This window comes from Muscardinus avellanarius (genome assembly GCF_963383645.1).
Source record: "Muscardinus avellanarius genome assembly, chromosome: 4".
Lineage (NCBI taxonomy): Eukaryota > Metazoa > Chordata > Mammalia > Rodentia > Gliridae > Muscardinus > Muscardinus avellanarius.
In genome coordinates, this window is record NC_137789.1 from 62,632,492 (window position 1) to 62,659,595 (window position 27,104).

General features: G+C 33.6%; 1 protein-coding gene across 2 annotated transcripts in view; it reads right to left on the reverse strand.

Moving 5' to 3' along the window:
• Positions 1-4,458: 4,458 nt before the first annotated feature.
• CRISPLD1 (cysteine rich secretory protein LCCL domain containing 1) overlaps positions 4,459-27,104 on the reverse strand; it is a gene marked incomplete at both ends in the record, with an annotated part of 35,221 nt that continues 12,575 nt past the window's right edge. The window contains 13 exons of one of the 2 annotated variants that reach the window (XM_080695327.1): positions 4,459-4,510; positions 7,964-8,094; positions 10,963-11,038; positions 12,708-12,780; positions 12,876-12,919; positions 14,314-14,444; positions 14,631-14,697; positions 14,804-14,864; positions 14,986-15,126; positions 17,136-17,236; positions 18,115-18,230; positions 19,228-19,360; positions 19,996-20,114. In XM_080695327.1, coding sequence (XP_080551453.1) covers positions 4,459-4,510; positions 7,964-8,094; positions 10,963-11,038; positions 12,708-12,780; positions 12,876-12,919; positions 14,314-14,444; positions 14,631-14,697; positions 14,804-14,864; positions 14,986-15,126; positions 17,136-17,236; positions 18,115-18,230; positions 19,228-19,360; positions 19,996-20,114 — 1,245 coding nt within the window. Of the gene's footprint in view, positions 4,511-7,963; positions 8,095-10,962; positions 11,039-12,707; positions 12,781-12,875; positions 12,920-14,313; positions 14,445-14,630; positions 14,698-14,803; positions 14,865-14,985; positions 15,127-17,135; positions 17,237-18,114; positions 18,231-19,227; positions 19,361-19,995; positions 20,115-27,104 lie in introns of those variants that run through there. The other variant, XM_080695328.1, reaches the window with a different exon arrangement.

Below are 27,104 nucleotides of genomic sequence, written 5' to 3' on the forward strand. Positions count from 1 at the left end.
CTCAGTGATTGATATCAATATGTTTGTCTAAATACATCATGTGCCTTAGAGAGCTTTTTTCCCACCTCCCCTCCCCTCAGTCAGATTGCCTTATTTGCTCCTCTGTAGGTTCTCCTTTTCAACTGGGGCTCCTCCTGTGACCATTTCACTTTAGCTTTCATATATTAGTGAAAGCATTGGTTTCTTACTTTTTGTGACTGACTAATCTCACTTAGCATAATATCCTCCAGTTCCATCCATTTCCCTGAAAATGCTGTAATTGTATTCTTTATGGCTGAGTAAAACTTCATTGTGTACATATACCACAGTTTTGTAATCCATTCATCCATTGATGGACATCTTGGTTGGTTCCATAGTTTGGCTATGGTGAATTGCGCAGCTTCATGAACATAGATACACATGGATTAGTTTAGCAGTTTGGTTTGTTTTCCTTTGGATAGATACCAAGAAGTGGTATTGCTGGGTCTAATGGTAGATTTGTTCCCATTCTTCTGAGGATCCTCCATACTGTTTTCCAAAGTTTTTGCTTGTATCCATAAGTGATCAGCACAGACCACAGAATATTGCAGAAATTCAGTGCTTCCTGAATGAATGAGAATAGAAAACTTAAAAAGCCTGTTGTTCCTAGCTATGCTGTTACCAATTGGTTTTTAAAAAATCTTATTTGGGCTGGGCATGGTGGCACAAACCTGTAATACCAGCATTCAGGAGGCTGAGGCAGGAGGATCATGGTTCGCAGAAAGCTTCAGCTACTTAGAGAGACCCTTTGCAACTCAGTGAGACCCTCTTTCAATATAAGAAATAAAAAAATAGGGCTGGAGATGTCACTCGGAAATGGAATGCCCCTGTGTTCCATCCTAGTACCACACCAAAAAAAATTATTTGTTTTACATACAGGACTCAATCAGACCAGGTTTATAGCATTTCTAATGTGTCTTTTAAAAAATGTAAACATAATTTAGCCTTAATTATAATAAATTAATGAAAGAAGATCAGATTATTTCACTGAACTATTTCTTCAGCTCCTAAATAGTATGGTGCCAAGTTAGAAATATCACCTCAGATAGGTTTTTATTAAATCAATGTAAACAATGTAATTCTTTTGAAAAATAAATTACTTAAACTCCAAATTGAAAGTTTGGTATGTTTTCAAAAATTATAGCTTATTTCTTTGTTTAGGTTGCCATATTATTTAGAAAAGTAGATATTTCTTTTAAAAACATGCTTAAATACTAAAAAAGAGTAAAGATTTTAAATTACAGTATTGAATAGAAAAGTGGACACTACAATATGCAAGTTGCCTAAAATTTAAAGAATTCTATTTTTGTATATTTTTCTTTGCTTGAAATACACAGATTATTATTAATATTATTTGTTTTTGCAGTACTGGGGATGGAACCAGGGGCATTCTACCTCCGAGCTACACCCCCAGCCCGATTTTTTATTCTCTATTTTGAAACAGGGTCTCACTGAGTTGCAAAGGGCCTCACTAAGTACCTGAGGCTGTCTGCGAACCAGGATCCTCCTGTCTCAGCCTCTCAGATGCTAGGATTACAAGTGTGCACCACCATACCCAGTTCACAAATTATTTTTAATAAAGAACACTAAACTCTAGTAAACTCTAAAAGCTAAAATAATGATGTCAATACTATTCTGTAAGTATTGAAATTTTTTAAATACACATAAAGGATTGCTATCATTTTCATTAACAATACTTTGTCTCAGTATTCACCTTTCATTATGATAACATGCAAAATTATTTACATGTTAACAAGAATAAAATCAAGATTTGTTAGAATATTCATTCAACAATATAGATTCACCACTCCAGAGTAGAATAAGGTAAGAGTCACTCGGCGTGCTCTTGAGTAGGGTTATAGGTAAGCATATTACCATTCTGAAAGAGTCAATTATTAAATTTAAAGAACTATGCAATGCAAAAAATTTTAAAGTGAAATTAAAATATAGTGAAATTAAAAGGGCACCATAGTAGACAGTATTTAGTTCTTTTGAGGAAAACTCTAGGAAAATACCTGGAACAATTTACATTTAATATGTCAAAGGATCATTAGCATACTGTGACAGGTGTGTAGCTTTTACAAGGTAAATGACATAAACATTGTTGATAATAAAACATATACTGACCAAGCATTATGTGTGTAGTGTTCCTCTTAGGATAAAATATGTAGTGTTGTAATCAATTTTTAGAGCAGTTTCTATGAGATACTATGCAACCCATTTTACAGATGAGGTAATGATAACATGGAAAGTTAAATTAGAATACCAAGATTATACCTTGCATAGAAAACAGACAATATAAACCAGACTATGTAAGTTTACATGTTCTGGCTACAGGGTTTTTTTTTTCTTAAGCAATGGAAACTCAAGTAAGGAAGTAATTCCAGTGGGAAAAAAAATAAAGATGCATTGAAAAAGAATGGAGAGGGGCACAAGGAAGAGGCTTGGGATGGAGCCACTGCAATAGCAAAGGAAACTGACATTGGAGATGTCAACAGGGGCAAATTAAGAAACCCTACTATGGAGAGAGCAGTGAGGGACCGAGGATAAATCTGGGTAAAGACACATGCACTATTTAAGAAGTTGGCAGTATATTTTTTTATAAATTTTTATTGGTGCGTTGTAGTCATACATCTCAATGGGATTAAAAAAAAAAAAAAAACTTGTGGAGATATACACCCACACATCACCGCATCAGCCCCTACCCAATCTCTAATCCCTTTCTCCCACCCTCCTACCCGTGCTTGGCTTCCTGATTAACTTTGATATGTTTAACTACATCATGTGTTTTAGAGTTTCCTTATCCTCCCTCTTCTCCCCTTCTCTCCATCTCCTCTCCTCTCCTCTCCTCTCCTCTCCCCTCCCCTCCCCTCCCCTCCCCTCCCCTCCTCTCCCCTCCCCTCCCCTCCCCTTCTCTCTCTCTCTCTCTCTCTCTCTCTCTCTCTCTCTCTCTCTCTCTCTCTCTGTCTTATCTCTAGCTCTCTTAACTTCCTCTGATCCTTGGATATAATTTATCTCCTTTTTATCTGCTCCTGCTGCTCCTAAACACCTATTCAATTACTTTCTAAAAATATGTGAATTACTTTTCTTGTCAATTCTTTTATAATTATAACTACTTCATATCTTTCAGATTCTATTCTTGTGCTTTCTTAGTTAATCTCTCTAATTTTATTCAAGCTTTATCTTGCTGAAATGCTTCCCTAAATACAAAACTGTCTAGATTTCTCCGGTGCATAAAAATACCTAAATATTAGATTGGCTTTTCAGACTTCTGGTAATATGTTATTTATACTAATATCAATACTCTAGATTTAGAAAACTAACATCAATTGTGCCCATTTATCTTGAAAGTATTTCTAAATCAAAGCATGCATGCAAAGGGAACAATATTTGAAACATGAGTAATTTTAATACGTTTATAAGAAATGAATAAAGTCACCAGCAGAAAAAAATACCCAAAGTAACATTTTACAGACTTTTAGTCTCAAGGGACAATACATTTTTCATAGAAATATATCACCACTATAGGTACTGTGGTATGGCAACATTTATACACAAAGCCATTTACCATTATGAAAATCAGTGGCAATGGTGATGCAATACATTAATTCATCTTTGTTAGACTTTTTGCTTATACTTCCTGGCCTGCAGGAGTATTTGCCAGGATACAAAAGAAAATGTGTGACCTCAATTTTAACAATACATAGAAATCTCTGGCTGCCCATGCTTAACCACATGCTTACTATATGATCACGAGAAATGTTTTCATACAACTACTTTTGACTTTTTCCATTTACTATTAAAACCATTCCCAAGAAACCAAACACTTTAACAGAACAGATTCATTTGGACATTAAAAGATTATTTTATACAAAATAACAAGTACAATATGAAGACTTATTACTCTATATATCTAAACTCAACAAAAGAAAAAAATTAACTATACACATATTAAATGGAAAACATTTGAGATTAGCGTAGGTAACATTATAGTACTGAACTAAGAAAAATATGATTAAAAAAAAGGTTTCTTTCAGTTTTAGAGTTGTTTTTAAATGCACCATATAATTTTCTGAGGACCATTCACATTCAATGTTTAAATTCATTTTATTAGTGGCATATACAAAGCACCATATAGTATAATATATAAAATGTAGAACAATCATGACTATGTAATTAACTGTAGAAATAACTGCTAAGAAAATATAGCAATATTTAACACAGGATTTCTAAAACCATTACATATTTATTACTTTTTCCAAAGTTGATGTCCCATGTTTTATTTTATAGATTTTGTGTATTAAGATTTATATGCATTTGGCACATTTCTGGGGCTAAAAATAGTCGCTATCATCTGTACAGTAATGTTACAGTTTTATACAAACTTCAGAAATATGGCATTTGGAATAGTCTTTACGATCCCCTTCCAATTGTTCTATTTCACACAACAGCAAATACTCTGAATGCCTTTCCTCCTGGAGGATTCTGTAAACTGTGGAAAATAAAAAATATATGTATTTATATTGACATCATCTCTACATAACATCCTTCTAATCACACTGCCTTGTGATAGTCAAGAGTGCAACAATATGAATCCAGATGATTGATTTTCTTAGACTACTATAGTTTATAGTTATTGAAAAATTTGAGTAAAGATGACATAATTTGTAAAATCTTGATCATATGCTGGATTGAGAATTTAGGAAATAAATTTAAAAGGCATAGTAAGAAAGATAGTTGTCTCTACAAAACTCAGATCCTAAATCATGTTTTCATAGTTTGCCTCCTTTAGTTTTAAGAAAGCAGAATTAGGCACTTATTACATTTTACTAGGGGAAACAGATTCAGGCTTACAGCTGATTTGCAAAGTTTAGAGTTAACTATAGCAGAGCATGGGGACAGATGCCTGTAATCTCAGTACTTGAGAAGGTGAGACAGGAGGATCTCAAAGTTCAAAGAGAGCCTCAGCAATGTAGCGAGACTTTTAGCAAACTAGCAAGACTTTGTTTAAAAAATATATAATAAATAAACAATAAATAAGAGACAGAATGCCCCAGAGTTCAATTCCCAGGACCAATAATTAAAATTAAAAATAGTTAATTGCAAGTTAAAAAAATGTCTGATACTAAAGCAAAGCTGTACGGGTGCTAATTTATTATCATTTTCTAAATTTGACAAAATTCAATTATATTACTCTCATAAAAATAAATTCTTAACATCCAGAGTTTCAAGAAAAACGTTAGTGAGGAAATTTAGCAGCCCAATATGAAAACACCTAAAAATTTATTCACCAAAATAGAAAAATAAGTACACATACACAAAGAGAGCAATGAATATCATTTTGGAAGTATTTTCAAAACATAAGTTGAAAGTAATATACAACCATACATTTTACTCCTTACTAAGTTGTTTTTTTGTTTGTTTGTTTTGTTTTGTTTTGTTTTGTTTTGTTTTTTTTTTTTTTTTTTTTTTTTTTGGTGGTACTGGGTATGGAACCCTTCTACCTCCGGGCTACAATCCCAGACCTATTTATATTTTTTTATTTGGAAACAGGGTCTCTTAAGCCAGCGAGGCTGGCTTCAAACCTGCACAATCCTCCTGTCTATGCCTCCCAAGCACAAGGATTACAAGCGTACACCACCATACCTGGCCTAAGTTATTTTTTATTTGGTAAAAATTATAAAGTTATATTTTGTTTAAATGTCTAAAAGTTAAATCAAATTAATAATGTAACTAATCATTATTTATTCTATCCAATTGTAAGCTTTTGAAGTTTTTACATTTTTGCAACGTTTTACGCACTTGCTAATAATTAGTAGTAGTATTTTGTGGCAGTAGGGATGGAACCCAGGGGCATTCTACTTCCAAGCTACACCTCCAGCCCTATTTTATTCTTTAATTTTGAGAGAGGGTCTCACTAAGTTGCTGCAATTGGTCACGAACCTGGGATCTTCCTGTCTCAGCCTCCCAAGTACTGGCATTACAAGATTAAGGTACTTGCTTAATAATTAAAATTTTAAATACCATCAATAATTAGCATGTGAATGCTAAGAACAAAAGTATACTTCTTTTTGTGTATTTATTCATGTAAAATAAAGAGAATTTTAGAGTGAGAAAAGGAGGAGGACCACAAATATGCGTGCACACACACACACACACACACACACACACACACACATGCACATACCAAGTTTTTCTCACAACAAATGTTCAATCTAAAGCCATTTTTATTTTTCAGAAACAAACTAAAGTCTTAGAAGGCAGATGTGTTTAATGTGTTTCTCCTCTGTAAACAGTGAATATGCTGGAAAAGATATGTACCACTGAGCTCAAAGGCCTAGTGCTAAGCCAGAATTCAAGGATTAATAAGTTAATAATAATATTTTATTTTATTGCTTAATCTTTTATTTAATAATAACCAATTATTTATTTTGAACCTCAGCTAATACATACATAAATAGAGTATATAGGATTAATTTATAGGAGTGTTAATTGAGAGAAACTAAAGTTTATTAAAGACTAGTAACTGTGATATTAACAGTAGTTACTACAAAATAACTACTTTTCTCTGTTTTGTTAGCATATCATTTTATAGCTTTAAAAAAATAAGAAATTTGCCGGGCGTGGTGGCACATACTTGTAATCCCCGTGCTTGGGAGATAGAGACAGGAGGATCGTGCAGATTCGAAGCCAGCCATGCTGGCTTAAGAGACCCTGTTTCCAAATAAAAAGTATAAAATAGGTCTAGGAGTGTAGAAGGCTTCCAGGAACTCCAGTACCACCAAGAAAGAAAGAAGGAAAGAAGGAAAGAAAGAAAGAAAGAAAAAGAAAGAAAGAAAGAGATTTAGGAGGTAATTGAAACATCACTCCATTTATCTTAAAAAAGGCATATGAGATCCTATAATTCAAGAATTCATTTATGTTATAATATCTGACTTTTGAGGCTATGAGGTAGGTTGTGGAGAATCATATTCTTAACAATGCCCGTTAATATACAATCTCTTCTGAAAAAGATGCTAAGTGCACATCTGTGGGTGTTGGTTTTGTGTTTGCTCTTTTTTTTGGAGCTAGTGATCAGACCCCAGGAAGTGCCCCTGCATGGCAAGTGCTTTGCCACTGAACTACATTCCAGCCTGAGATCTGTCTTTCTAAGAGGATGACAGCCAGTTTTATGGAAGACAATCTAAATACCCTATGTAGTACATCCTTTTGTGTTCTTTAGAAAAGCTAGTAGATAATCTGAACCCCCCATTGATAATTTTGAATAACTCAGGAAATATCTAAAAGAGAATATTTTCTGTGTCTATACAAATCAATGAGATTTAATATTACTTTGCTAAGTATCAATGATATTAAAAAGCCTAAAGTTTCATCTCCCTTAATGATCTCACTTGATAAAGAAAGTCACATGATATGCTCAAATTATTAAATATACATCATGTAAATGGGCTAAGTAGCAGAAGATGACCTGAAAAAGTTCATCTGTATCATATTAAGCATCCAACTTCCAATCCAAGAGAGAATTTGGTTCTAGAAAAAACCAGACTCATTGTTTTTGTCAAATACTTTCTCAGATAATTGGATTAGAGAAATATTCAGTGCCTTGCTCACCTAGAAAGAATTAAATATAAAAACTAATCTAGAAAATCCTAAAGGATGAAAAAAGTTTCCTAATTATAAGATCAATTAACAAAGGAGTGGTTCTGACTTGTAATCCGATTTTCAGGTTGGTGTTTATAAACCTGCAGGAGACAGGCGCCTCTGGTACCACAGCTTCTCCCAGCCCTGGAAAAGCAGCTGTTACACAAATATGTAAAAAAAAAAAAAACACTAGCTGAGCTCTTAACTTGGAATCCATCCTCAAGTGGGTCCATTGTAAAGTAGTCATAAATAACAAGATAGATACTGTACAAACTATGCTTGCTTTGCTTTGCTTTGCTTTTACCTTTCTGAGAAGATTCCATTCTGAAAAGAAGCAGTGTAAGTCTTCCTTTTGTCCACAGGCATCACGTCAACATAACCACCATGGTTTCGAACCACCCCGGCATGGACTGCTGCTCTGCAGATGCTGGACAGCTGAGGAGACAAGAGAAAATCCTGCCCCTGTTAGGAAATGATTGCTGATGCTGCCCAGCCTGTTCTTCCATTGGATTCAGGTCACTGACATCAATCTGTATTGCCAGCAAGCAACTACTGGGTAATGTTCTGAACATAAAGTGATGTTGCCAATGTCACAAAGTCAAGGCCAAATTGGAGCAAGACTGAGGAAGATCTTAAGGGTGGCAGCATGGTAGGAGCCCTCCACTATCTAATCTGTAAACACTTGCCCCACCCAAGCAGCAGACTTATAGTCAAAGCAATTAAAAAGCAAATTAATTCCTTCTATCTTTTCCAGGGCCAGTTACTCCTAGATTGCAGGTTTTGCTGATGTATACTGGAATTGGTCTGACCAAATGTTCACAGGTCAGATCATCAGTGCCTCATTGTGTTCAGTTTTGACTTACACACAACTTAACCATAGTTCTATACATCTTGACGGCCCATTTGATGCAGGTATATATTAAATGGGGAGTTTTTTCTGTTAAAGAATATAACCTATACAAAAATATTTTGCCTGAAAGAATGACCTCCAAGAAGAAAATTATGCAGAATAACTTTTATCTAGGTTTGCAAAGCCTGTCCATCACCCTGGTTTGAAAGCTCTGACATGAGAACTATATTTATATGTACCAGTTGTGTAATCAGAATTGAATAAGATTTATGGAAGAGAAAATTATTTTTTGTTTCCACTATTTAATCATAAATAACAAGCTGGATAGTATATAAACTTTGGGTCCAATTTTTAAGATTACTGACTTCTAAAAGTCACGTAATTTATTTTAGCCTATTAAACTGTTTCCCAGAATCCAACGTTGACTTTAATCTAAATGTTCCACTAAATCTGTTGAGAGCTGAGTATAGCCTGAGGAAACCCTACAAGATATACTTGAACTGTTTCAGTACAATTCAATCCATCTCATCTTCTGATGGCCTTTCCTAATCCCACTGGTGTGCTCTTATCTTTGTGCACATGGGGGTGATTTAATGTGCTTTTTTAAGTTCACATAAGCGTGCATACTTACTTGACCTTGTTTTATTACTGTGCTCTGAACTCTGGGGCATCAGTCAGTATGTATTAGCTCAGAGAGCCTGAAGGCTGAATGGTTTAATCCTCCTCATGCTTTGGGTATATCACAAAATACTGTACATCCAAAACTCTGTGTCCTTTCTCTTAGGAGGCATTTTATTCATCATTTTAAAGTCCTATACTGAATTCAAAAGTTTATCCAATACAGTTCATAACAAATGGAATTAAAAATAACTCTGTACACATTTCAGTAATTATTCTGCTCTGTTAAAAGGTTGTTATCAGCATTTTTTCCTCAAGGCAACAAAAGTGCTTAGATATAACATTCACTAAATTCGAACACTGTATTTTGAGCCTGTTGTTTTGCTTACAGCTATGCAGTCAGCAGACATTCCTACTGAGTTCAAAGATCAGGACATCTTTTTCATATTTGTACTTTATCAGAATATATTATGGAAAATAAGAATTTATCTGTAAATACAGTGGAGTTTTTAATGAATGCAGAAATAAAGGTTATCTGCAATGAACTATAAAAAAACATCAAAGCAGTACTACAAAAAAAAACTATTAACAAAAACACCTCCACGCTGTACTATGGACAAATTCTAACCCTATGATTGAAAAGCAAGAGAGAAGGAAAATGAAGAGAGAGAAGAGGGAAGTTGGTTGACTCAGTCTCATCTCATTTACTATCACTCTTATCTGAAGAGATAACCTATACTGTAGGTGATGGGGAGGTTGGCAATTGAGAGATTAATCTCTGGCTCTACACTTATTATGTGAGAGTAATCTTGGCATTTCCAACTTATTCTTCAAAGGATTGACATACTCTTGCCTATCATTTCTGTGAGATGGGAAGATAAAATGATCTCAGGACATTAGTTCCAAGCCACTTTTAATTCTAATTCTCAGCAGCTCAAAGACAGGCAAAGATATTTGCTATGTATCACATTTACTCTTACTCTATGTCTTCATAGATGTTATCCATCCCCTCCAGAATGTTCCCTAATCCTCACTACCAACCAACACTTCACACCTTCCTCAAAATGCATTTGTGTACATGGAAGCCAGCACTGCCAACTCTCCATCAGTTACAGCACATCAGCAAGTAGTTTCTTTTGCATATATTACATGAAATTACATTAAATTATCTTCTTTTTATTCCAAGATTTTTATAATGTCCCTTTTTCAATAAAGGTTTTATTAATACATCTGACAAATTCTTGCATGTGTAGTACTGGAGGATGAACACAGGGGCCTTCTCCAAGTTATACCTGCAGCCCTATTTTATTTTTGAAATGGTACATCATTAAGTTGCTGGAGACCCCACTTAAGTGGCTAAGGCTAGCTTTGAACCTGTTAGCTCCTGTTTCACTCTCCCAAGTAGTAGGATTATAGGTATGAGTCACCATTATCAGCTACATTTGACAGATTCTTAGTTGTCAAGTTGATACTTCAGATATTGAAGAACTAAAATGACTAAAGAAAAGCAAATGTGTCTGCCTTTCCAAGAAGGCCTCTAGGCAAGTTCTTTAAGTGTGTGATAAAAGCCACATGGAGAAGATATAAAGGAAAGTTTAATCAAATTAAATGATAATACATTCATATTTACATGTGAATATTCGTTTTTCAGTGATAGTAATGATTAACTTTTTCGAAAATACATGTATCAGTACAGAAACTATTCCCTTGTTCTATAAATAAAGGCATGCATACACATTTAAGTGTGTATATATATATATATATATATACATATATATATACATATATATACATATATAATGCATATTGAAAGTTGTATAAATTTGGATACTTACATCAGAATAAATTCGAGATCCAATTACACGAGCATAATGTGGATTCGCTTGCATACAGTTACGAGGACAATACACTCTGAGAAAAAGATATATATAAATATATAAATAAAGCAGGGTGATTGCCTCAATCTTTCTTATTAATACAATCATAGGCATTAAGACACAGTAGTAAACTCAACATTCATTGTGAACTCTGCTTTTTTTCTTCTCCTGAAATATGTCAATTGCATAAACCTGGCAACAGTCAACAAACTTGCTCTTTATTCTCTTCTAGATATGGGCAAAAATGTTGACTTTTTAAAAATTTAGCCAAGAAGCCTTCTAATTTTGGGATTCAAAGCAGAAAACAACTTCAGGAAGCATCTCTATGTATCTGAGAATTGGTGCTCAGTGTGCCTGAAGAATTTAGTAAACAAATAACCTAGAAAATCTGAGTTGCTGTCTGTCTGGTAACTGTAGTTCCTCTTTGCTACATCTCTCATCCAATTTCATGGTTTTAATTATTATCTATAAATAGCTGATTTCCAAATTTTGTATCTCCAGTTGGGACTTTTCATTCCAAAAGTACATTTCTTACTTCTTATTCTATGCCTCCATGTAGATCTAACAAACATCTCAAACTGACTTGATATGCAGTAAAATTCCCAATTTCTTCTAGTTCTCAAATCTGTTTCTTTGTAGGCTTCTCATCACAATACATACCAATTCCATTATTACAGGAGTTTCAGCCAAAAACCTTTATTCTGCCCTTAATTCATCTCTTTATCTCACACCTTACATTCAACCCAGCAACAATTTCAATTGTCCAAATACATTAAATATATCCAAGATCAGGGAATCTCTAAGTAACTCAACTAGTTAACTCTGGACTCTTATCTACTGTCTACTGACTCCAAGTGGCTCTCCTTTGTTCTGTCCAAACATGTTATGCTTCTCCTCCAAATACTCCAGTGGCTTCCCATCTCATTCAGAATACATAACAAGATCCATAGAATGGCACACAGTAGGTAATAAATATTTATAAATGTACACTTCTAAAGTGTATGGTTTATGTCATCCAATCTGTGGCATTGTATTATAATAGCCCAAGCAGATTAAGGCAGAACTCTGCAGCACATATGAACAAAGAGAACAAATGCACAAGCCCTACTATGTAAAAACCATAGCTTAATACTGGCACACAGTAGGTAATAAATATTTATAAATGTACACTTCTAAAGTGTATGGTTTTTTACATATCATAATGCTAAAATTTACCCGTTTCATCTAGCAATACATTTTCTTCTCTCCCCATAAAAATATAACATCAGTATAAGAGTAATACGAAAAAAACCTCTGGAAATTTTTCTAAGATTATAAAACAAATCTGGGAGCTGTATAATAACATAACTGTGGGAAATCAATTTCTGTGGTTTACGTCATCCAATCTGTGGCATTGTATTATAATAGCCCAAGCAGATTAAGGCAGAACTCTGTAGTGCATATGAACAAAGAGAACATATGCACAAGCCCTACGATTATAAAATAGAAGAAAGTACTTTTGCATTTTGAGAAGACGCCGTAGAAGAACTGAGTATATGAGGTTCATGATGTCCCATCTCTCCCTCCTGTCTAGCAGTTCAAGATCATACACAACTTTGAGTACTAGAGACAAAATGTCAGGTAAAAACAAGTAGCACAAAGCTAAAGCCATATATACATGGCTTTGCTTTAAAAAAAATATAGGAACATTTTTAAAACATTACCTTGGGCAATGTGAAGCAGGCTTATGAAACGGACAGAGCTGTTCCACAGTAGTTTCACAGGTTACAGCCTGGACTGAAGAATCAAAAGTACAAAACAATAGGTGAATCTATTAGAAGCAAAAACATGCCACACAGCAGTTAGAAAATAAGATGAAAAAAGGTGCTGACCTGTTACTTTAGAGACTGTGAAGGAATTAGCGGAGTGATATTTGCTGAAGATAGAAAGATAGAAATGTCAATCATTTGCTTATAGGCAACATTATAATTATGCTTCCTGGTACTTTTCAGGTCTAGGCACATTTTATTTTTTAAGTATTTTCATTAAAAGAGCTAGATAAGTAGTGATATAAGAAAACTTATGCTAAATCCATAAAAACTAAGCTTAATAATGGAATGTTTTTAATGCAACATCCAGTATTTGGCTTAAGAAAGCTAATAATTATTATTTATTGATGATAATTAACAAATGTTCACTGAATGAAAAAATAATAAATATTTTGAGAAATATATTTTACCAAAGAGTTATTTCTAGTGGCTAAAACCCACATGTCAACCTTTGAAAAAAAACTGTATACATAGAAGTTTAGTCCACAAATTTGTATGGGATTTTTGTTATTGTTGATACTGGGGATTGAATCCAGGGGCATTACATCTCTGAGCTACACTCTCAGCCCTATTTTACTTTATTTTATTATTTTATTTGTTTGAAAACAGGGTCTTGCTAGGTTGCTGAGAGTCTCACTATATTGCTAAGGCTAATCTTGAACCTATGATCCCCTTTCCTCATCCTCCCAAGTACTGAGATTACAAGTGTGAGCAACCAAATGCAGCTTATAAGGGTTTTTAGTAGCTTCTTTTTTATAATTGTGAATTCCAATGTAACTCTATAGTGGAGTTTTATGTAATTGTACAGTGACAAAAGAAAAGGACTACATCATATTTTCTAAAAACAAAAAAGGAAAAAGCAATCTATATGAGGTTAAATAATGTTTACATATATTTTATACATATTTAAGGGAATAAAAATGCCACACAAAGATGTTTCTACTTTCTATAAAGTGTATTTTAAAATATAGTGTTTTAGATCAAAGAATTTAGTGTACTTTCTATGAGAAATAGTTTAAAAGTTAATGTTTTGTGTACTGTATTAAATTACATTTAGGTGAACAAAAAAAGACTATATAGTGTATCACATCTTTAGAGAATTTTTTAAAATGTTCTTACTTATTAATTTAACTTATTAACAAAGTTACTGTTGCATGAAATAAGCCATTTTCCCTAGAGAAAAGAGGGCAGAGGGAATATGTAAATTATTAGTATTCCCTGGGATATTTCCTATTACTGCCGAAAAATTTATTGCTTTACATTAAACCTCAACTGTAAATTTACGCATTCTTAATGAAACTCTTGAAAATTCAGTATTTTAGCATTTCCTCTATGAGCAAAAAAGGGTTCAATTTTCAAGGTGACTAAAATAAATCTTGAAAATTTGCCAACCTATCTCTTCATCAATTAAATTATTTTATGCTTTGCTTTAAAAGAATGTGTTAGCTTGTTACTACAATTAAAAATCATCTGATCCAAAAAAAACCATTCAGGTACTTACCCAATTGTTTGAACACCATTTCTATTGGATTTGATGAAGTAATGTTTTCTTCCTTGTCTAGTGATATCCACCCATCCGCCATCATTATCTATTATACCATAATGAATTGCGGCTCTACAGATGCTAGATTGCTTGAAGAGAGGAGACACAACAGTGTTATACTACTCAAGCTCTGCCTACTCATGACTTTGAGTAGACATTTAAATAGATATTTATAAGAAAAATAGCTATACTTCATGTTGTTATAAACCACATTAAAAACTTAAATATTTTATGAGGGAATTTTATTTCCAACTAATTGTATTTATGATACCTACCATTTCATAATGTACACTGCCAATTACTTTAGCTTTACTATCCAAACAGCCAGCAGGGCACTCATACCTAGACAAAAGTAATTGGGAATAACATTTAGTTTTTGTGACGGTCAGTATAAAATGAAAACATGTCATATTTGCCAGTTGATTTTGAGGATAATAGTGACTGTTACCTATTGCAGGTTGTCCCTTTGCACTGGTCTCTCAATCTTACTTCACAAGAAACAATTTGGGCTATAAGAAAAAATAATCACCAGCATAATTTTGAAAGTGTAAAACGTGGTACATTAATTACATATAATGACAAGCTTTTCTTTCCATTCTAAAATGTTTATACATAATGCAGAGGCCTTACACATTTGCTGTGTGCTTATGACTTCGTTTCTGTTACTATCATCCGATCTTGTCCGGACGTGGGTGTCACGAACCTGTGCCTGCTGCCTTTCAATTTCATTTGTTTCTTCTTCTCGAGGAGGGTAATATCCATCTGACCCTTCTGTTAGGAAGATGAGATTTAATTTTGTGAGACTACAATGAACCAATAAAAATATATTTTTTAAAAAGAAAGAACTTAAGAAATGTAAGTCCCAGTTTACATATGCACAAAATACTAGATAATAAAGTAATAGCCATCTGACCCTTCTGTTAGGAAGATGGGATTTAATGATGTGAGACTACAATGTACTAATAAGAATATATTTTTTAAAAAAAGAATTTAAGAAATGTAAGTCCCAGTTTACATAAGCACAAAATACTAAATAATGAAGTGCTTTCATGTACCTGTTTAATATTTAAAATTAGAAAAAAAGTACTTAGGAGGCACAGGTTTTGGCTTAAGGTCATGACCTATATACTACACTGAAACAAATTAAATACACACATAAGGCTTCGAGCCCTTGACTCATCTGTGTTAATATCCAGCTAATATTTAATGAAACATTTCTAAACCTTGTTTATATTTCAATATATTGTCAGTATTTGGTTTTTATAATGACATCATGGAATCTACAAAGTCATCTAATAAAGTCAAGGCTTATAAAATTTGCATTTTTCATTTTTTCACAAAAGAAATATTCATATTTTTTAAGATTTCCAGCATTGCACTTAAAATTATTCCAAAATGGAAATGTGGTCAAAATGAAGGGCTGGCATGCCCTTTTTATTTACTATAACACCCATTCCCACGGACAGGGGTTTGGGATTTTTCTTATAAAGTAAGCTTCAATATTGGAAAATTTTAACTTGAGAAGGGAGAATAGTTTCAAGCTTTGAATTTTTTTTTTTTTTTTCCAAATTGATCCTTTTCAAAGGATCATCTGCGGCACATTTCGGATTTCGAAAAAGTGCATTATCTTCATGTGTATAAAGATTGAGAACGTAGAAAAAAGGGTATAAAATCAGAAGAAAGCCAACTTAAAGTAAAATGGTCCCTGATGAAGGCCAAGAAAGCAGAATTTTGGAAGTAGAAAGAACAGAAAGCACTAACACAATGAAAAGATGTAGCAACTGCTTCCAGGAATTTAAAAATGGCTTATATAACAGGGTGACATAAGTGGGTACCTCTTCTCTCACTCATTATAGCTAATGAGCATTCATTAATGAAAAACAAGACACATCTTTTTATGATCATTTTAAAGGGGTTGAGTTTATTTAAATGTTTTCTAAGACATCCAATCCACATCAATCTTCATTAGATCACTATTAAGAAAAGTGTACAAAGCAATAAAAAAAATCCCCTTAAATGCCCAAGAGCATGATTTTTCACAAAGTTTTGTCATGTACATTTTATCTTCATGTGCTATAAATGTGACACCACATTATATTTACTTTTTAAGACATCAAATGCATTTGAGAGCATTAACTAGATTAGTTTTATAGCACTACTATCCTTTTTTCTTATTTTGGCGTGAGAAATGGTTCTAATCTACAGTGAGAAGTAGAGAATCAATGTACTTCATTAAGATAATGGGGAGGTATCTTTGTAAAAACTTTTAAAGTACTAAAAATAAATCACTTTAAATTGTTAAATCCTAAAAAATTATGAGAGTTATGGAAATCAATCAACATATATCAAAATGACTTTTTAGAACATGTACTGTCACTTTTAAGAATATATACTGTCACTGCAATTTCAAAGTAAAATTAGAAGTAGTTATTTGAAGTAATCATGCAACTTTTCTTTAAATATGCAATAGCATAATAGGTATGTTAATATAACAATTATCACTTAAAAATAAGTCTAAAATAATTATATATATTTATAAATGGCTTCTTCAAATACTTGAAGTTCTGGAAACTTCTCATGTAATAATTAAATGTATTTCTGGAGGGTTTTTTTCCTCCCCCTAGTGCTGAGGATTGAACCAAGGTTTCACCCATACTGAGCAAGTGCTCTATCTCTAGCTACACCGCAGCTCTATTTTTGAATTTTTTTTAAATATAAATTAATGCAGAGCTGGACTACAATATAAATCAAAGTAAATACTACAACCAAACAGCATTTACCTTTGTAGCACAAATTTTCTCTACAGCCCCCTCCAAAACTAGGTGGGCAAGCAGAACAGGGTCGTCCATGTTTGTAAGGGGCATGGCCCCACCAGTTTCCCCTTAAAAAATGAAGAGCTCCGTTAAGAGGCAGTCACATAGCATGATTATAAGTCATTGCAAAGTATCATTGTTTTCGAATCTTCTAAGTAATGATCTTAGTGTGTTACATTTACATATTTTAGTATGGAATAATTTTGATTACTAGGTTTAAATATACCTGCCAGACATAGTGGCACACGCTTGTAATCCCAGCATTCGAGAGGCTGAGACAGGAGGACCGCGGTTCATGGACAGCCTCAGCTACTTAGTGAGGCCCTCTGCAACTTAGAGAGACCCTGTTTCAAAATAAAGAATAAAAAATAGGGTAGGGGGTGTAGCTAGGAGGTCTAATGCCCGTGGGTTCCATCCCTAGAACCACACAATTACTGCCTCATTCTTTTAAAAATTTTCAAAGTACATAAGTACAAAGTACATTTTTTAAAAAACCATACTGTTTCAGAAAATTAAACTCTACAGTAGGATATCCACCTATGCTTTAATTTAATAAAAACAGTATAAATTTAAATTTGGCCCTAAGAATGGTTTTATAAATTTCATAGTGTAAACATTCAGGTGGTCTTTAAGAGATAAAAAATATATTTCTCTTCTAAAAGTGAGATATGATCTCTTTTCAAAATTAGAATAGTTTGGTGAGTAAAATCGAAGACATAAATATGATTCCCATCTTCATAAAGATCAATTTAAAATTTTTAATATTCTCTTTAAGCACTGACTTTATGCACAAGGCAACTATAACCACCGTGATATTAGATAAAATAAACTAGAACAACATGCTTTAGTCAATACATACAGAAAATGAAATAAAATCAGGAATATAAAATTATCTTCATGTTGTTAAGAAAAATTTACACCTGAAAGTAGTGCTTCATCTACTCACTTTGGGGAATAATTGCACACCAAGTAGACAGCTTTGGGCCATATCTGTCCCCAGATATTCATGTTGTGGCACAAATTAATGGCACAGCCTATTCTGCTACTTGTTGCCCATACCACCTACAGTGAAGAAAAAAGAAAAGGCTCAGAAAAGCAAGCTAAGGTGAAATAAGGCAACATATCAAGAGAAAAATGGATAAAAATTGAACTTGAGAAACCAACATTTATGATCCAAAATAAAATGAGGCCACATCAAAAAGGATATTTTTCCTGAGAGTGTGGTGTACATTTGACTCAATTTTTTAAAGGTAGCTAAAAGTAAGTAGCTCTGTGTGGCATAAAATATCAACAGTTACAAAATCCAAACATAATTGAAAAGCCACATCTTCATAAGGCCTTATTAAGATGTTTATGAAGAAACCTGCCTAACAAAGGAACAGAATTTTACATCTTATACAGAATATTCCAGGAAAACTTTAAGTATGCAACTTTCTTAAGACAACAGTACCGTTTTATTGTGCCACTGATTATTTTATATTTCAGAATTGATATTAATCTTGCTACATGCAAAGGCATTCATGCAAAGTCTCACTGATTGTAGAAATTCTACAAATGAGACTGTAGCTTGTAGAAACTCCACAAATGCATATCATTGGTGAGTTTCATTCAGTTGAATCTGCCTCTTCTCTGATTAAGAAGTTTAGACCATATCCAATATCAAATGTGAATACAAAATATAAAAAATACATAAAATGATGCACATTTATAAAAATTGTTATTGGTAAATAAAACTACATCTCTATTCTTTGGAATAAAACTTTGACTTGGAAGATAATAAATTGTTCCCCATACATATTTATTATTATCACATTAAAATGTGTTTCATATACGAAGTCAATGAAATCATGTATTTTAAGTAGATGTTCAGATTTTTGTGATAATAAATTTTATTATTTTTAAAAGTCTATAAGCCTATGCTATATAATCAATAACTATGTGTTTTTTCAATATCTATTTAAAATCACATAAGAAAGGCCCGTGCTCAGTAGTAACCTATGTTCTCTTGTTTACACTGACGCAGTGTGAAGAAACGGAGTGTGGCAGACTCAGAGCATACCTGTGTGTAATGAGTACATACAGGCCCAGAACACCTGAATGGACAATATGGGTTGCATTCATGCTCATAAGGGTAGCTGAAGTCTCTCACTTCATCATACCACGCTTGTACATGAAACGTTGGGGGCCTGTATCTGTTAGAATAAAATAATGACAAAGAATGAGTGAAACTGGAGAAAATGTAAAACAAACTATCACAAACTAGTTTCATAGCTTAGCAAAGAGATATTTCTAAGTTACAAATGTCAAATACTTGGGCCCTTTACATTACCAATATATCCATAATTTAAAACAAAATAAACCTAAAATCCCACTGTTTATTCTGTACTGGTATTGGCTTTTTTATTTGTTTTGTGATGGCTTTTCTTTTACGCACCAAGACTGTTAATTCTTGCAACAATAAATTAAAAGTATTTCATTTCTTTCCTTAGAACTTTATTAGTACAACATAATAACATATCATAGTAAGATTCAAAGTGACACATTCATGTATTCACATATCTCAGGGTATGTTTCCTACAAAATCCATGCTGCTACCCCACTTCTCATCCCTCTATACATGCTAGTAATATTGTTAGTCACTTTTCTACTGATCTGACTCCTTATATCAAGTTTATTTTCTTTCCAATTTTCTCTTTAGTTTCTGTATATGAGAGAAACCATAGAATTCTTGTCTTTCTAAAAGACTGGCTGATTTCACTTAATGTTCTCCAGCATTTCATTTCAAACACTTATGTTTTCAGAAACTAAAAATTGCACTTTGCCATACCTTCCCCAATGAGCTCCCAAATTTTGTCCAATGGATGGCAGCAGGCTTGCAGGTCCATGCTCCCACAAACAAGTTTCAGCCCAGGATTCTGCAGATCTTTCGAGCTCTACATCCCAGGTCTACAGTTTGAAAAAACAAAAAAATAAAGTTATGTATGAACACATATAGTATGAATTCATACAAAGAGTTTGGTCAGTTCTTCAGACCATAGCATTACTTGGTTCTTATGTATTATCTCTTGTTCTTTGCAAAGTGAATGCATTGACCTTATCATGTTGATTTTATCACTTATCACTTAACTTTCTGAACTAGCCTCCTAATTTAATCTTCTTGACTGAATCTTTTCTCCATCCAACATGCCTACAAATGTTTAGAACAACCAAAGTGATCATAAATACATGTGATTCCTCTGCTTAAACATATCCAACAAATTCCCACACATAAAGTCCAAGGTCCTAGTTCCTTATGATAAAACATACTCTTTTTTGCTGGTTGTTTTCTCTAACTAAACATCAGTTGTCAGGCAGAGCCTTACTCTGTCTTTACTATCCAGCCTTATATAACACAGTGTCTGAAATACATTTTCAGTTCTCTCACGTGTAAGCTAACCCCTCCTTGGGGCTCTCAAAGACTTGTTATACTCCTTTGTTTAACCTCTTACATGGCACTGTAAATGTTTATTTACACATCTGTTGCATGGAGTTGTCATTTAATTCCTGGTTGTATCTTTGGTCTGTGTTCTGTGTCTATCTTATAGACAAAGTGACTAATAACCACTTATGGGATACATGAATGAATAATGAATCCGATTCCTATAAAATATATGTTACATATAATACTTGACAAAAGTAATGATTTCCAAGCTAAATCCTAGGCCTTATTTTATTTTTTATTTTTACATCCCAGGCCCTATTTTATTTTTTATTTTGAAACAGAGTCTTGCTAGGTTGTTGAGAGTCTCACTAAGTTGCTAAGGCTTGTCTCAAACCTGAAGTTCTCCCGTCTCAACCTCCCAAATACTGGTATTGCAGGTGTGTACCCCCATGCCCAGCTGAGTGATTCATTTAAAAATAATTTATAAAAAATAATTAAAATTATAAAATAATTACTGGAATTATTTTGCAAGTCCTGGGTTTAATATTCAACTTGTTATTAACTTGAAACACAGAGAGAAATAAAATCAAAGCGACAGGTAGAAGTTGATTCACTCTTGGCACCACTGCTACAGGACTCTAGGCACGTTGATAGAAAAATGGTCCCAGAAATAGAACAGGAGAACAGGCTAAGGACTAGCAATGAAGCTGCAGAAGAGCAGAGAGACTGAAAAGATATTTAGAAATTCAAATGCCATTATGGGCACGCTATTAATTAACTTCATTATTTATTTAACTCAACTTTTTAATTATAGATTTTATTTATTATACAATGATATAATTTAATGTACTATGGAGATCTGTCCAAACAATAATTAGGTTAAAAAAACTGACTGACATCCCGGAAAATTCGACTTTTATAGCCAGAAAGCTGGAGAAATAATCACCTCTCCAAAGCAATCATGTTTTTCAGGTAGAGTTGTCTAAAAAATAATTGTCTGTAATCCTATCAATCAGGCTCTTGCACTGAATTGTAAGTCATACAGGAAAATTACACTTATTCCTAGGTTTCCAATCTAGCATGGGTATTTAGGTCAAGTTCAATAATACAACTCAAAAAGATTCTTAAAAAATGAAGTACTGAAAATATAGATGTCCTGGAAGAAATATTATTATGCTGTGACAGGAGCAGGGTACATATGTATATTTTTATTCTACAACATGATATTTCAGGTTTTAAGACTGCCAAGAACTATACCCATCCCACTTAAATGTAGGTTGGTCTCTATACATTTATATTTAAATTCAGGTTTTAAAATTAAAACAAGATGGCTTGGGGGGCTTTTTTTTCTCTCTCTGAACTATTCACCCAGAACTAAAGTCTAACCACACTAAAATTGCCATTTCTTTATAAAAATGAATGGTTGAAGTATGTAAAAATGAAAACATCTCTTTTTCCAACTACATCTACAAGCTGTTCCATCCTCAGCACTCCAACATTTTTAAGCCAATTCAAGATGGAGGCTTTCTTATTTTAAGTGGATATGCATGTGTATGTAAATCTAAATCTTAACAAGACTTTCAAAACTAAACTTAGAAATATATAATGACTTTATTTCTAAAAATATTTATAGAAACTGGAATTATGTAGATATCTGGATGTACATGAAACTAGTTGACTGCTATTCTCTAGGAAATATGAATGAACATATGCAATTAATATTCCCTCCAAACTGCCAACTATCCTGCTCTAGTAAAATAGTCAATGGCAGTTGGATGTCATTGAAGAAAGTGGGTTTTAGTAGAGTTAATACTGTTAGCATACTACTGTATCACTGCTAATTAGTCATTAGTGATATAACATTTTCTTATTCTTTGGTACTGAAGTGAGCTTTTTCTCTTAAAAAAGATTATTTTCAAATATTTTTTTGGCCATAGTAAACTTGTAGCTCTTTTCAGGTTTACGTAGTTTGAAAATTCATGTTTGAGGAATCATTTATTCTTCCTAGCTTCAAAATTACTCTTGTAATATGATAAACAAGATTTAAAGACTGCTGTTAGTCACTAAGAATTTGTCCGAGGATGAGCATTTTCTGATCACTGAGGCTTCAAGAATGGTAGTAGCTAGAGTTTGAACACTGGTATCTTCCATGGGTACAAATATAAAGACTTGGTCCCAGGGAGGCACTCTTGGGAGATGCTGTGAAACTTCTAGAACGGAAGGTCCTTAAGGGAGGTCCTTAGGTCTTCGGGTGCAAGCCCTTGAAGGGACTGTGGGACTCTGCATATTCTCTGCTTCCTCATTGAGATGTGACCGCTCCTGCCATGAAGTGTTCCCACCATTGCCATGCACTGCCCAAAAGCAATGGGTTAACCTAATCCTGGACTTGAACCTCCTCAACTGTGAGCTAAATGAACATTTTATCTGTATAAAGTTAATTGCTTCAGCTATTTGGTTGAATAATGTGAAACTGACCAAAACAGTGTGAAAAAACTAAACAGAGGAAGATGGACTATTTTTCAACTAAAAGTCAAACACTAATTTCAAAAAGAGTATGTTGTAATTATTGAAAAACTCTAAATAACACCAAAGTATCAAAAAGAATTAATTCTATGTTTTTGCAATGTTGATATAATTCTAGTGAATTTCTAAGATATATAAAAAACCATGATTAATTATTAAGTATTATACTTTTGGTAACTTAATTAAGTGGCAAACACCAGCCCATAAATATAATTTGCAGTTCAATATGGACTTTTAAAACACACATTGATCTCCAGCAAAGTAATAATGTAACATAAGCATGACGATACTGATAAGGTAGATATGTCAGAAGTGTGGATCTGAACTGGATGCTCTGGTCTTAACCTTCCACTACTGAAAACTACAAGTAATGTGATAAAAGTATTTTTACAAACCAACTAGGCATTTGGAATAAACCTTCAAAAGTGAATTACACAAACATCCTACTTTGTGACCTATAATATATTTAACTCAGGTTATCACTCTAGTATCTCCAATCCTACCTAACCAACTTCTGAGGATTAGTGTAAGAAAAATGATAAGTAGCTCTCAGTGACGTTGAAATACCCTCTCCTTAGTACTCTGTGCTCTGGACATATACATGCCAAGACATTAATGACAAATTCTTTTCCAGCTTTCTTATAGACAGAGACCAAGGTAAATTTCCACTTATAGAAATATTCAAGCCATATATAATTAAATACCTGACACAAATAAAGAAAAAATTTTCTTTTCTATTTAAATTATTTTCATACCTTATGTCAAGTCTGTTTCATAACATTAGGGAGCTAAAATAAGCCCTCTTCACTTCTTTACATTTTAAAATACTATTATTTGTATTTAGTGTCTTAGAAAATGGCCTCTATGGTTTTCTGCATCCCATGAAAACTTTAGCAGTAAAATAATTTTGCTGGTAGCAGTAAAGAGCTTCTTTTATCTAAGAAGCAAAGGTGGTTTTGTAACTCCCAAGATCATATAACCAATCAGATTTCAGATGTTCTGGTTATGAGTCTAAGTATTAGAGCAAAGCTCAATTGTTTCTAAATAATTTTTTTAAAACTGTTCAAAATAAACAACTATAACAGGAAACAGTAAAAAGCATCTAATTGAGTGAATAAGAAGATATTTTTATTAAAAAGTTAAAACCAGGCCTCTGCCTTTAGCCTAGACTTAGAAATATAATATATTTGAAATAAAGCATAAACTCTGTGTAATTTTTCTATGCAGTTAAAAGAAACACCATAATTTTCAGCCAGCTCATAAATGTCAACATGATTTTAAAATACTAAGGACATATAGAGTTCCCTTTTTATAAAGAATACCTTTTAAAGATTATTCTTGCTATGCTACCAGTTCTAGAAAGATAGGTTAATAAATTATCCATCTAAATTCCTCCCAAATCTCTTGTATTTTCCCATTTAAGTAAAAAACTACAATAAAAAAAATCAAATGATGTATGTTGTCCATCTGAACCTCTCTCTAGCAAAAGCTTGACTTCTAAGATATCCCAGCAATTTATTATTCTATGGAAGTAACACATGGGCAACTTCAGATTCCAAATACAATTCCTCTTTATCGAAACTTCAGATGAAATGAAGAAGTAAATGGTCCTGTGCTAAAAAAAGTGCATGATGTTTTTTGTGTGACTAAGTCGCTTGGCAAACAAAGCACTATGGAAGAGAGCCGCCATACATTCCTCAGGATTTGGAGATGGCCTCAGGTGTCTAACTGCTATGCTTCACCTGTTCTGAAAAGACTTTGTAGTTATGGAGAGAATGCAGGAGGTTCAGGTTTCAAAGGAAACACTTCTGTCATCAGGCACTGAGGCCCTGCCAGCTGCCAGAAAGCAGCACCACCTCAAGGCAATGCACTGTCTATGGTCTCCTGGAAATGACTGAAGCGGGAGGCACGCAGACAGTGCTTTACCTAAAATCTACTCTCAAACAAAGCCTGACAACCTTAAACAATGTAGTGACTCTGAATGAAATTGCTCTATTACATTGCTCATTTTACATACACTGCTGAATTGGGCATTCTCTATCTTTACTAATAATTCCTGCCTCAATAATGATAAGCCTCAGCAATTTATTGTGACTCTCAGAAACTTAGCAAAACCCTGTTTCAAAATTTAAAAAAAAAAAATTTAAAGGGCTGGGAGTGTAGTTTGGAGGTAGAACTCATTTGAGTTCAATCCCAGGTAACACACACACACACACACACACACACACACACACACACACGTGAATGATAAATTAGCATGCTTCCAGTTAGTGAAAACTATGTAAACTATATGGTTTTCCGTGGGTTTTTTTTTTTTAGTGCTAAGAATCTCAAAGATGTTACTAACATCTTTGTTACTATTTTTAGTAACAAAAATATTTAGTAACAAAAATATTTTTGTTACCATTTTTAGATGTTAGTATTTTCTATCATGTTTTCAGATACTCAGAAGTATGCCTTTAGCATTATCTTCTTGAACATTTAAAATGATAACTATCATCATTATACATATATAAATGTGTTTTTCATTCTATATAGATATATAGATAGGTACAGAGATGCTTGGCTCAGTTAAAGCAGATTCTATCTGCCATGTTTTCCTCTTAAAATCAGATTTGCCTATCAATAACTTACTAATAAGGTTTTCATTATCCAAATGTTCTCTGCTACAGAGCCTACCAAGTACTGGCTATAATCACTTCCAAATGCTATTACAAAATATATCTCTTCTAGGAAGCCTCCATTGGCCATACTTTATACTGAGATTGATTATGCCTATGCAATTAAGAATATATTAATGTATACTTGTTACCACATCATGATTTATATATATTTTCGGGGTGTCAAGGATGGAATCCAGGGGCACTCTCTTCTGAGGTACATGTCCAGCCTTTTTATTTTGAAACAGGGTCTCAGTTGCAGAGGGTCTCACTAAGTTGCCGAGGCTGGCTTTGAAACTTTGATCCTCCTAACTGAGGCTCCTAAGTACCAGGATTACAGGCATGCGTCACCATGTCTGGCTATGATTTTTATCTTGAACACAGTTCTCAGCAAGAATCTCAGCAATGATTCTTACATCTTCAGGAAGATCACATACCTACCTCATGAGAGGTTCTTGCCCTCCCAAGTCATTTAACAGAGAGGTCAGTAACCCTATGTCACTCTAAAAGTCACTGAAACCCAGTGATAATTTAGCTGTCTGGTAGGTGTACTCAAGAATGTTTCTCTTCACTGAAAAGCTATACACAAGAAAGCTTTTACAATTTTCTAATAGAACTTGTCAAAACAGAATTAATCAAATTCTTTCTTCATTAAGTCCATTTTAAAATGACTGAAAATCGAGTTGTCTTTTTATTCATTCATTCCATTGTTCTTTCTTCCAGCTAGTATAAACTGAGCTTAGAGCATGCCTCAGCAACTCAGCTAAGGAATGCAAAGATTACTACAACACAGTCCCTTCCCAGGAAGGAATGTAAGGAGAGAGAGGCGCATGGCACACATAAAGACAGAGGCAGAGGTATGTCTAAGAGGTTGTGGAAGCCAGGGAACTCGGGAAGGGGCCAGGGTAGCACCTAACTCTGGATGGGAAGGTAAAATAGACTGTGCTTTGGGTGAGTCTTGGAAGAAAAGTAGAAGAATTTTAGGGGGAAAAATGAGAAGATCAAAAGGCATTCTACCACTTGCAGAGATGAGTGACCTAGGCAAGATTAGGTCAGCATCACAAAAACCCAAGATGTGGAATAAGAGCATCAATGTTTCTAGCAAATAGCACTGATTTTTATGGTGTAGGATGCACTCTGTTCACAGCACTCTTGATTTAACAGACTTCTTGGCCTTTTCTTTCCAGACAAAAATGCTGATGCTCTAACTCCATCTTCACTTATGAGCCACGCTTCTTCTAATGCTTTCTCATTTGGCTTTCCCTTCTCTGAACAGCTTCTATTCTCAATCATTCATTTAGCATTTCAGATAATGGATTGGCCTTCTCTGGA